The sequence below is a fragment of the Dreissena polymorpha genome, chromosome 9 (genome assembly GCF_020536995.1).
Source record: "Dreissena polymorpha isolate Duluth1 chromosome 9, UMN_Dpol_1.0, whole genome shotgun sequence".
Classification (NCBI taxonomy): domain Eukaryota; kingdom Metazoa; phylum Mollusca; class Bivalvia; order Myida; family Dreissenidae; genus Dreissena; species Dreissena polymorpha.
The window spans coordinates 85,729,641-85,742,048 of NC_068363.1; the positions used below are offsets into that span (position 1 = coordinate 85,729,641).

General features: G+C 36.3%; 1 protein-coding gene across 6 annotated transcripts in view; it reads right to left on the reverse strand.

The window, feature by feature from the left end:
- LOC127843910 (zinc finger CCCH domain-containing protein 18-like) overlaps nucleotides 1-12,408 on the reverse strand; it is an 88,187-nt gene that overhangs the window by 42,807 nt on the left and 32,972 nt on the right. For all 6 annotated transcript variants that reach the window (XM_052373800.1, XM_052373804.1, XM_052373805.1 and 3 more), the window contains exons 9-10: nucleotides 9,459-9,672; nucleotides 8,640-8,710 (exon numbers count right to left, since the gene is read on the reverse strand). In XM_052373800.1, the coding sequence (XP_052229760.1) occupies nucleotides 8,640-8,710; nucleotides 9,459-9,672 (285 nt within the window). The remainder of the gene's footprint in view (nucleotides 1-8,639; nucleotides 8,711-9,458; nucleotides 9,673-12,408) is intronic.

The window sequence follows — 12,408 nt, forward strand, 5'->3', positions numbered from 1 at the left end:
GTCATTCAGGATTACAGACTTCAACACCACTACTGCTGCCAGTCACACAATATATCCAATAATTAGGTATGTTTTTATGGGAATAGCCATACTTGAAATGAATATCGTACTTATGTAATTTAATGTCACATGCCATTATGACAATATGCACCTTAGCACTTCCAGATAACTATTCTATAAAAGTTTGATAAAATCACTTTCAAAATGAAGAGGAGTTACATACAGAAGCTTTTGTGCTATTCCTAAACAAGAGGGCCTGAAAGGCCCAAAGTCGCTCACCTGAGATAAAATGAAATGACCTGTTCTTTGCAGCCTAAGATATCAATGGCACAAATGTTCTAACCAAGTATCATGAAGAATGAACAACAAATGGCCCCTTGGCGGCCATGTTTTTTTAACAGACCTGAAACATTTTTTTAACTCTTCCAAGATATGTCCAAATTTCATGAAGATTAGGAAAAAAAATGTGTCTTCTACACTGTTCACATGTTGTCACTATATACATATAAGAAAACTGCCCCACTCCCTGGCGGCCAGGTTTTTTCACTGATCATGACCATTTTCAAACTCGTCCGAGACATCCACATAACTAATGTTTTGACAAAATTTCATGATGATTAGGCAAACCATGTGACTTCTAGAGTGTTCACAAGCTTTTTTACTATATAAATATAAGGAAAAAGACCCCCCCCCCCCTGGCAGCCATGTTTTTTTACCGATCCAAACCACTATAGAACTCAACTGTCTTATCCAGGTGTGGTAGTGCGGTCTCCTTCGCTTACGCAAATGAACCGGTCACAGGATGGTTACAAGTTATGTAACTTTGTAAGCATTTATGTATTGCAGAAATATTTATATGACAAACTCTTATTTCCGGTCAGGATGAATATACTGACTGGTTGTAATTCAATTAACTAAAGGTGTTCAGTCAGGGACGCCTAAATACACTCAAAGAATTTATTTATAAGTGAAAACCAAGGCAGCTTTAACAAAAATAACACATTTTTATTCCAAGAACTCGGAAAATGAAGAACAATGACAGTAAATTAAGAACAGGTACAAGCCAAGTCTCAAGAATCTAAGTATCGTTACAAAAATGAACAACATACAGCAAACACCTTAATGAATGTAAAAAGAAATTCAAAATCTGTCAAAAAAACTGACATAAATATAAGTTATTGTTAGTCTAGAAGTGCTTAAAAAATCTAATTTACAAAATAGGTCTAATTTAATCTGAAGAACAATATTTATGGAGATTAGGAAACTTCAGTGAATCAAATGTAAAAATAAGAAAAATTTACTACAGTTATTGAAATAGAATAGAGTCTTTCTAATTAAAATGCCAAATAAAAATAATCTAAATAATAAGAATAATTTAGGAAATAATGCCAAAATGTATTGATGCTGGTGTTAAAAATAATTTAGAGTTTAATTATTTCAAAATTCCAACCTTTTTCAAGAGCTGTTAACTTTTTAAGAAAGCATCAAAAGGTGATTAAATCAGCCAAACAGCTTATTTTATACAGTTCAGAAGAGATCAATGGCAGAGTAGTCAATTTTCCCCCAGAACAGTGCATTTATCAATGATCAATATCTTCCCAAATTCCAGAGCAGAACTAAAAATAGATTACTGAACCAGGTTAAACAAGGGAGATAAATACTGCATAAATACTGCAAAATCATGTACATGTTGTCTTTCTTTCAGTTATCTCTATGTTGAAAGGCTTATCATAAGTGTTATTGACTAAAACAGTTATTTTAACTATGAAAATTCTGTGTTATGAAAAATTACATGACACAGTTAATTTCACATAATATTGACATAATAAAACCAAACTTTACTACACAGGAAACAAATGTTCTGACCAAATTTCATGAAGATTGAGCAAACTAGAAAGTTAACAAGATGTTACTATAGCCACATACAGTACACTCCACGCGTTTTCCCCAAAAAACGCGCTTCCTCTGGGTTTTTTTTCTGCTAGCGAGTGTTCACGCGGCGTTGGAAGAGCGAGGTGAACTCGATAAAACGCTCGGCGTTACGCCGCGTTCGCTAATTCCCGCGGCGTGTATTACTTTAGGCTAGTCGGTAAATGCAGACACTTTCCGTTCTTATCGGTGATCGCCGCGCAACGCCGCGTTAGCAGTGTGCTACTGGGCATGCCAAAAAATAAAAACATTGTTATAATAAATTGTTTAAATACTGTAGTACATGTATAAAAAGATAATTGTATAGAAAATTAATAGGTATAAAAATCATGTTTTTTAATTCACAGGTACGTCTACAATATGAATGAATATAATACATTTGACAAATTAATATTTAAATCATAACACATATGACACAAGAATAAATGTTCCGTAAAATTTCCAATTGAGAATAATAATTAGTAATCCGAAACACACTACGATTTTTAATTGTTAACACGACGTTTACAAATGCTTCCAATATACAGTTACACGTATATTTCCCGACAAAAGCGTGCGAAAATTATGCTGCAATGTACAAGGTCAAGGTACAATGTATACTCCTGCAAAGCGTGCGTGTATTGATTTTTTTATACAAACTTTGTAGCGCAGAGAACATTGAATTTTGTTGATTTCGGTTAAAAGTTTCTTTGGTATTTATTAACGAAATTATATCGCGAATAAGTTGATATTTCCTCTAAAATAATTTCAAATCGAACACGCCGAATCTTTATCGTTACGGTATTTTAGTATAGTAATTATTTTAACACTTATTGTACTGTAAACTGAATAAAGAAGACATCTGGGCGGAACTGGATTTTAAGTGTTTGACGTTATGAAAACACGCAAAGCTTGTCTACTGACCTATTGTGTAGACTGCTGTCTGCGATGTTTTGACAAAAGGGATTAACATGTGTGAATGTCACTCTGCCGATTTGGTCCATAATTACTGGTAAACATTGTTTAGAATGTCGACGCAACAATAAGACAACTGTGAATATTAAATGCAATTATCAACTCAATAGTTACCACCTTTTAGCAATCAATGGAATAACCTACAAACAAAGAGAAAATCAATGCATTAGCGAGCAGAGAATTAACTTTGTTCCGACAATTAAAACCATTCCTTATGCATTCGTTGAACGTGTTTACTTGAGTAAGTTATGCCTTTAGACAGGAAGCGGCTTTTCTTTGATTACGTCAAACTGTCAATTCACACAGATTTGCGAGATTTGTAGGGTCCTTGGTCATTTGTATACATGTTCAGTATAGAAAATCAGCTGCTAACATGAAAACTTTGGATTAAATTATCAAAATAAAAACAATGTTGCAAACTGTGTTTATATTAATTGGTAAGTATTAGTTAAAAGACGACGTTTTGTGTGTCGTAAATCAACGAGTTTTCTATACAACAACAACTACTTCTACAACCACGTCGGGATCGATCTATCTTGGTTGTTTATTTTAATTGTAAATATTATACTACATGTACATGTATGAACTTGTAATAAATGTAATTTTATTTGAAAATCAGGAAGTCAAACAAAATTAAATTGATCGTTATCTCGTTTAACGCGGAGTTTCCCCCGCGTTGCCAACGCCGAGGGCCGCCGCGTCGGCTTATCAGTTTTGCCGATCGTTAACCGCCGCGTCCAAAATCATGCAAACGCCGCGTATAGCGGGATTTTCTTAATCTCCCTCCAGGTCGAAACCCGCGGAGTATGGAGGGAAATTGGGGAAAACGCGTGGAGTGTACTGTATAGCCATATAAGGAAAAATGCCCCGCCCCTTGGCAGCCATTTCTTCAATCCAAGGTTACCATTTTTGAACTCATCCAAGATATCATTGGGACAAATCATCTGAGCTATCTTCATGAAGATCGGAAAATAAATGTGGCCTCTAGAGTGTTAGCAAGGTTTTACTATAGCCATATAAGGAAAAATGACCCGCCCCCTGGCGGCCACGAATTTTAAATAACCAGCATTATTTTTGAACTCGTCCAAGATATAATTGGGATGAATCATCTGACCAAGTTTCATGAAGATCAGAAATAAATGTGGCCTCTAGAGTGTTAACAAGATTTTACTATAGCCATATAAGGAAAAATGCCCCGCAACTTGGCAGCCATGTTTTTCAAGCAAACGTAACCATTTTTAAACTCATCCAAGATATCATTGAGACCAATCTTTTGACCAAATTTCATGAAGATTGAAAAATAAATGTGGCCTCTAGAGAGTTAACAAGTCAAATGTTGAAGCCGCACAACGCACGACGGACAAAAGGCATTCACAAAAGCTCATCATGAGCACAACGTGCTCAGGTGAAGTAAAAAGGGCATTAACTGCAAGGCCCAAAGTCGCTCACCTGAGATAACAAGATATTATTGGGAAAAATCTTCTGAGCAAGTTTCACGAAGATCGCAAAAAATAAATGTGGCCTCTAGAGTGTTAACAAGGTTTTACTATAGCCATATAAGGAAAAATGCCCCGCCCCCTGGCAGCCATGTTTTTCAACCAACCGGCATCATTTTTGAACTTTCCAAGATATTATCAGGATGAATCATCTGACCTAGTTTCATGAAGATCGGACAGTAAATGTGGCCACTAGAGTGTTAACAAGATTTTACTATAGCCATATAAGGAAAAATGCCCCGCCCCTTGGAAGCCATTTTTTTCAAGCAAGCATAATTAGTTTCAAACACATCCAAGATATCATTGAGACCAATCTTAAGAAAATTTGTCATGAAGATTGGACAATAAATGTGGCCTCTAGAGTGTTAACAAGGTTTTAATATAGCCATATAAGGAAAAATGCCCCGCCCCTGGTGGCCATGTTTTTAAAGCAACCAAAACCATTTTCAATCACTTCCAAGATATCATTGGGACAAATCTTCTGACCAAGTTTCATGATGATCGGAAAATAAATGTGACCTCTAGAGTGTTAACAAGGTTTTATTATAGCCATATTAGGAAAATAGCCCCGCCCCCTTGGTGGCCATGTTTTTCAACCAACCGGCATAATTTTTGAACTCGTCCAAGATATTACTGGGATGAATCTTCTGACCGAGTTTTCATGAAGAACGGACTATAAATGTGGCCTCTAGAGTGTTAACAAGATTTTACTATAGCCTTATATAGCCATATAAGAAAAAATGCCCTGCCCCTTGGCGGCCATGTTTTTCAAGCAAACGTAACCATTTTCGAACTCATCCAAGATATCATTAAGACAAATCTTCTGACCATATTTCATCAAGATTGGACAATAAATGTGGCCTCTAGAGCGTTAACAAGGTTTTACTATAGCCATATTAGGAAAAATGCCCTTCCCCCTAGAGCCAATATTTTTCAACCAACCGTCATCGTTTTCGAACTCGTCCAAGATATTATTGGGATAAATTTTCTGACCAAGTTTCATGAAGATTGGACAATAACTGTGGCCTCTAGAGTTTTAACAAGATTTTACTATAGCCATATAAGGAAAAATGCCCCGCCCCTTGGCAGCCATGATTTTCAAGCAAAGGTTACCATTTTTGAACTCATCCAAGATATCAGTGGGACAAATCTTCTGACCAAATTTCATAAAGATTGGACAAAAAATGTGGTCTATAGAGAGTTAACAAGGCAAATGTTGACGCCCCACAACAGACAACAGACAAAAAGCGATCACAAAAGCTCACCATGAGCACGCTGTGCTCAGGTGAGCTAAAAAAACAAGAGCACCGCATAACGGCTGCCATGCTCGGCTGCAAAAGCTTGTCAGATTTTATTTTTTTTAGAGGTCACAGTGACCTTGACCTAGTGACCCAACAAGAGACAAGAGATGTGTTTGTCAGAAAGACAATGCCCCCTACTGCGCCGCATTGAAATAAAATTTCTATTTATCATTTGGCAGGTATAGAAATCATCTCCCTTTAAAGGTTATTACTTCCCTTGAATTTTGTCCAATCCAACCAGGGGGGGGGGGGTCTGTCAACAGTCAAAAATGACCAAGTAAGACATCACTGACAACAAAGGCCTGTGGTTTATCAAAGAGATCATAGCCAGAGTTGATCATGTATCTATAGACATAAGTCCACAGGTATGTTATGAACATCAAAGAAATTATAATTATATCATTTAAAAAAAAACCTTTGACAAATCAATCATTTGGGTTTTAAATAATCAAAATAATAAATCTGTACAGTAACTGTGAAAAGGACTTCAATTCTTGGTATGGAAATATATAATATGAGATTTCTAATTATATAAATTACTTCCCTTGAAAATAATTGTCAGTAATAAATCTCTATTTTTAGTAGCAAATAATTAAAAGCCACTACTGTGACTGTAGATTCACCACTCAAAATGTGCAGCTCCATGAGATACACATGCATGCCGTATATAAAAAGTGGCTATGTTCAATATTGAATAATTTTCTCCCTTTTTAAATCTTATTACTTCCCTTAAATCTGTATTTTTTACCATAGACCGTAAAGGATGACCTTGACCTTTAACCACAATGCAGTGCTCCAGCTAGCAATAAATAGAGGGGCGCTGCGCCCCTCTAAAATTTGCCCACTTAAAAAGCGCCCCTCTATTTTTCTGTCAAATGCCTTTTTGATCTCTAAATCTGCTTTCAGGCCGTATAAATCGCCAGAAACATTGACATGAATACACAGATAACATGACTGCCTGGGGTGTATTAAGTCAACACATTGTGAACAAACAAGCCCCAAGGCCATGGTTTGTTATCAGATCACTAATTAGCCTTTTGTTGCAGACGATAGTAACATGCTGTGAAAGATTATCTCTGAGATCACGCTTCGTTAGGCACAATCACACTCGAATGAAATCAAACTCAGCACTACTGAATTTTTTAAACTTCTGAATTCTTTGGCTATAATTTTTTGTTTGCAAAAATAGTGATTTTAATTCAAAATACCTATGAACATTTGAAAATTAATCATCTTTTTTTAATGCGAATATGCGTTTAATATTTAGTCCGAAATTAAGGCGTGGAAAACATATTTGTGTTTGGATTTTATTTCTGAACTTTAAAACACTGTCTGTCCTCATTCATGATGAATTTTAACATGAATAGGGGCAGACAGTTGTTATTTCAACAAATAAAGAACTTGTTTGGAAGGAGGATTTATCACTCTGCGAGTAAAATGTAATGTTGATATTGTCATATATTTTCGCGACGTAACAAAACTGTCAACGTTGTTGACATAAGTTGAAATAACGTGTTGTGAAATAAATATATCCTATTACATGTATTAACAATAACAATGTTTCATTTTAATCTCCAGACTGGATGTTACTTCATGGAGACATTTATCATTGTTTAGACTTTAAATTTGTCAATATAGATTTTTGTTTTAATTAATATTATTATTGTGGACAAACATTGGCTCAAAGTTATTTAAAGCAACGAATTTAAGTAGTTACAGTCACAACGTTTTTTTGACCCAGTGAAACCCCTGAATTTATTTCATGTTGTCATCATTTCATTTCCTTCTAAAAGGCCACTGATGCTGAAACTGGAACCTGAAAGATTAACATGCAGTACAATGATGATAGGTGATAAAAAAAACATCAAAATCCCCCCCCCCCCCCACACACACACACACCAGAAAGAAATATGATATCTACATATCTCTAATGCGTGTAGTCCGACGCTAGCCCAATTCGGTTAGGAAATTGGCTACTAAGTTGTTTTCCTTAGCACCAATGTAGATAGTAATATATTTATTGTAATTTCATTACACAAAATGAGGAACAGCATACAATTAGTGAAGTTATCCAATGCACAAGTGTTTACAACTAATAAGTATATAGTATAACCGATGTATATACTTAAGTATATTTATAACCAAATGCCCTATTTTCCAAAATTACGCGTGAAATGTGCCCTTTTTGGGGAAGCTCCCCTCTATTTTGAAAAGCTGGCTGGAGCACTGCAATGTGTTTGTCAGAAACACAATGCCACCTACTGCGCTGCTTTGATTTATTTAACAAAAATATTTACGTGGGCAGGTCAGATAACTATGTCCATTTAAAGCTTATTACTTCCCTTGACTTTGTTTTTTCGACCCTAGACCTTGAAGGATGATGTTCACCTTGAAATTTTACCACATAAAAAGTGCAACTCCATGAGATACACATGCATGCCAAATATCAAGGTGCTATCTTCAATAGTTAAAAAGTTTTAGCCAATGTTAAGGTTTTAGCACAACGCCTACGGCGGACGACGAGCTGGCTATGACAATAGCTTGGGTTTTCTCCGAAAACAGCCTCGCTAATTAATCAATTGCAAAACTGTGACCATATGGCAATATAGCACTTGCAGGTTACTTATCTGTAAAACTTGGACGAACACCAACTGCAAAGTGTTGGAGGAGTTGTGAACAGAAGCTTTGAAGTTATTTTAAACAAAGGGAAATAACTGCTTAAAAAATAAATTGCAAAACCTTCACAAAAGTTGCTGTGGCATTGAGAGATAATCAATTTGTGAACATTTGATCAAAATTGCATGAAATATGTGGGAGGAGCAAGGCACAGACAGAAGCACACAAACACTGACTGAAAGACACCTAACATTTCTCTCTATTTCGTTGCCTTTCTTAACGGATAATTACACAACCTAGGTAATTTCATTACATACGTCATTACAATTAAATCCAAACATACCTAGCAGGCATAGGTGGTGGTGATCTACTGTATCTTCTAGGCGAGGGGGGTCTTCCCCTCATTCTGTGGCCCTTGAATACAAGTAAACAGAACATAGTTTACCACTGAATAGTTTAAACCTTTTTACTTAACCGCGATTGGATTGAAAGCCTAAGGCTTATTGAAACACTCTCGAGTCCATTTCCTGGGTTGAACCAGTACTTGGTGTCTTATACTAAACAGTGATCTAACAAGATTATCCATTCAACAAACGCTGATGCCCCGATGGAAACCTTGACAGTATCATCTTATTGGCTCATTTGAATAAGCAATAGTCCCAAATAAGGTAAAGGTCAAAGTCAAAATGAGGTAAGCAATGTGAATGGTAAATTTGGTTACAAGAATTTCAACCTTCTGAATAAGTCCAAAATGCAAAATCAAAATGAGGTCGAATAACAGCTTTTGAGTTAGTGTAAGTGATGTTAAGTGAATGGTCAATTTGGTCATGCCCAATCACTATATGGCACCATATGCCCATTGGAATCAGAAGATTTAAATACCATCAAAAACAAAATATGTCATCGACACTTTGCAATAAATAATTTTTTTTTGGCATGTTAACATTTTCAGCACAATATTACATTTACTCTTAACATTTTCCAAATAAGACCTATTTTCAACAGTTTTCTAATACCTGGTAAGACCTTTTTTTCATATTTACCAATAAAACACGTATAGAACAGCACCTTTTCAACAAAACATTAATTTTGTAACATTTGAAAATCCTTCAGTTCACACACATAAATATACTAAAATCACCATCAAAAACCATCCGCCTACCATGGGTGGTGGCAGTTCACCGTATGGTGGGGGCGGGTACCGATCCCCAGGGTGAGGAAACCGTCCCGGGGCCAGGGGGTGAGGGGGTGGAGAGGAGTCGCGGGTCATCCAGCGCACCTCAAAGTTCTCATACTGGCCCCAGGATTCCTCCATAATCTGACGCTGCTGCTGACGAATGGGTGTCTGGTCATAGTACTCGTCATCGCTGAGGGGCCTGGCGTATAACAGTGGGTGTGTTTATATGGTTTTTCACAATAAACACTGTATTATGTGAATTTTGGATAAAGACATTTCACTTTAAATGGATATCATGTTGGTAACTTTCTCAACCAAAACTGTTCATTTCATGTTTCAGATGTTTTTTTTGTAACATACTACGTATACTTTAGTATAATCAGCAATTTTCTTTTTTCATTAACAGGAATGGTATTTTTTAACATAGTTTATTCACGCATAGAAACGCTTTCATTTTTTATATATAAATAAAATTAAACATCCAGTTTTGAAGTAAAATAAATATGATTCATGACAAATGGGTATATGCAAGTGTCTATTTTACTAACAATTAGTCAAAGTTAATGAAAACAACAGGTAAAAATTATCATAATCTTTTGTTGAAAAAACAGTTTATTCCAGGACTGATGTTCAACTTCACATAATACAGTGTTATTATTTAAACAGTTGCAATAACATTGAAAACAACATTTTTCCTACATCCTCTATCTTTTGATGTGCTTTGTTTACATGTTTGTTTGGATTTAACAAGAGGGCCAAGATGGCCCTAGTTCACCAACTGAGAGGAGTCGGTTCATTCAATCTTTACCTAATGTCAAACTTGACCTAGATATTGACCAGACAAACATCCTGGTCAAGTTTCATCATTATTGAACAAAAACTCTGGCGTAGAGAGTGTTTTTGTTTTTGTAAGATTTGAAATGGTGACCTTTATTTTGAGTTGCCCCCCCCTTACCAAACATCAAACTTTGGTTACAAGGATTTTGTATAATATAATGAAAATTTGGACAATCTAAGGGCAATAATTATGGCATTAATTATGTGATTTTGCCTGAGATCTTTCAGCAACTTTGATAAAGAGTGCTTGAGAAATGTGAATGCTAGAGTGTTTACAAACCAAATGTGGACGGACGGACAGCGGACAAAGACCAATCCTAAAACCTCACCTGAGCAATCAGGTGAGCTAAAAAGTTTTTCACCGATCTGAGCCATTTTCCAACTTGTCCAAGAAATCAATAAAACCAATGTATTGACTAAGTTTCACGATGATTAGGCAAAAAATGTAACTTCTATAGTGTTCGATCACAAGGTTTCTCTCTATATAGTCACATAAGGAAAACTGCCCCACCCCCCTGGCAGCCATGTTTATTGACCCATTGGGACCATTTGCAAACTCATCTGAGATATATATAAAACAAATCTATTCACCAAGTTTCATGATGATTGGGAAAAAATGTTACTTCTAGAGTGTTCACAAGCTTTTTTTTACTATATAAATATAAGAAAACTGCCCCCCCCCCCCCCTGGCAGCCATGTTATTCAACTGACTGGAACCATTTTCCAACTCAACTCTCGTATCAAGGCAACAAATGTTCTGACAAAATTTCATGAAAATTGGGCGAAAAATGTGACTTCTAGAGTGTTCACATGTTTTCACTATATACATATAGAGAAAAATGCCCCGCCCACTGGCGGCCATGTTTTTACACCGATCTTTACCATTTTCGAACTCGTCCGAGAAATCAATAAAACCAATGTTTTGATTAACTTTCATGATGATTGGGCCAAAATTGTGACTTCTAGAGTGTTTACAAGGTTTCTCCATACCCATATAAGGAAAACTACCCCGCCCACTGGCGGCCATGTTTTTTAATGGACCGGAACCACCTTTGAACTCAACCAACATATCATTAAGATAGACATATAGACAAAGTTACATGAAGATTGGGCATAAATTGTGACATCTACAGTGTTTACAAGCTTTTTCTTTTTTTTTTGACCTAGTGACCTAGTTTTTGACCCAGCATGACCCAATTTCAAACTCGATCGAGAGATCAATGGGACAAATCTTCTGACCAAGTTTCATGAAGATCGGACAAAAAATGTGGCTCTAGAGTGTTTACGAACAAATGTGGACGGACGGACAACGTACAAAGACAAGTCACAAAAGCTCACCTGAGCAATCAGGTGAGCTAAAAACAAGAGCTGTCACCATAGGATGACATATGCCCCCTATAAACGCTTTGATAGAAGTTATAGCATTTTTCGAAACCTAAACACAGATTTTGAAACCTAAACACGGACCCTAAGTTCAAGGTCACAGGGGTTAAAATTTGTGTGCGTATGGAAAGGCCTTGTCCATATAAACATGCATACCAAATATGAAGGTTATATCTCAAGGGACAAAGAAGTTATGAGCATTTTTCGAAACCTAAACGCAGATTTCGAAACCTAAACGCGGACCCTAACTTCAAGGTAAAGGTCACAGGGGTAAAAGATTTTGTGCGTATGGAAAGGCCTTGTCCATATACACATGCATACCAAATATGAAGGTTATATCTCAAGGGACATAGAAGTAATGAGCATTTTTGCGAAACCTAAACGCAGATTTCGAAAGATAAACGCGGACCCTAAGTTCAAGGTCAAGGTCACAGGGGTGAAAAATTGTGTGCGTATAGAAAGGCCTTGTCCATATACACATGCATACCAAATATGAAGGTTATATCTCCAGGGACATAGAAGTTATGAGCATTTTTCGAAACCTAAACACAGATTTCGAAACCTTAACGCGGACCCTAAGTTCAAGGTCACAGGGCAAAGAAAAATGTGCGTATGGAAAGGCCTTGTCCATATACACATGCATAACAAATATGAAGGTTATATCTCAAATGAAATTGAAGTTATGAGCATTTTTGGAAACCTAAATGCAAAGTGT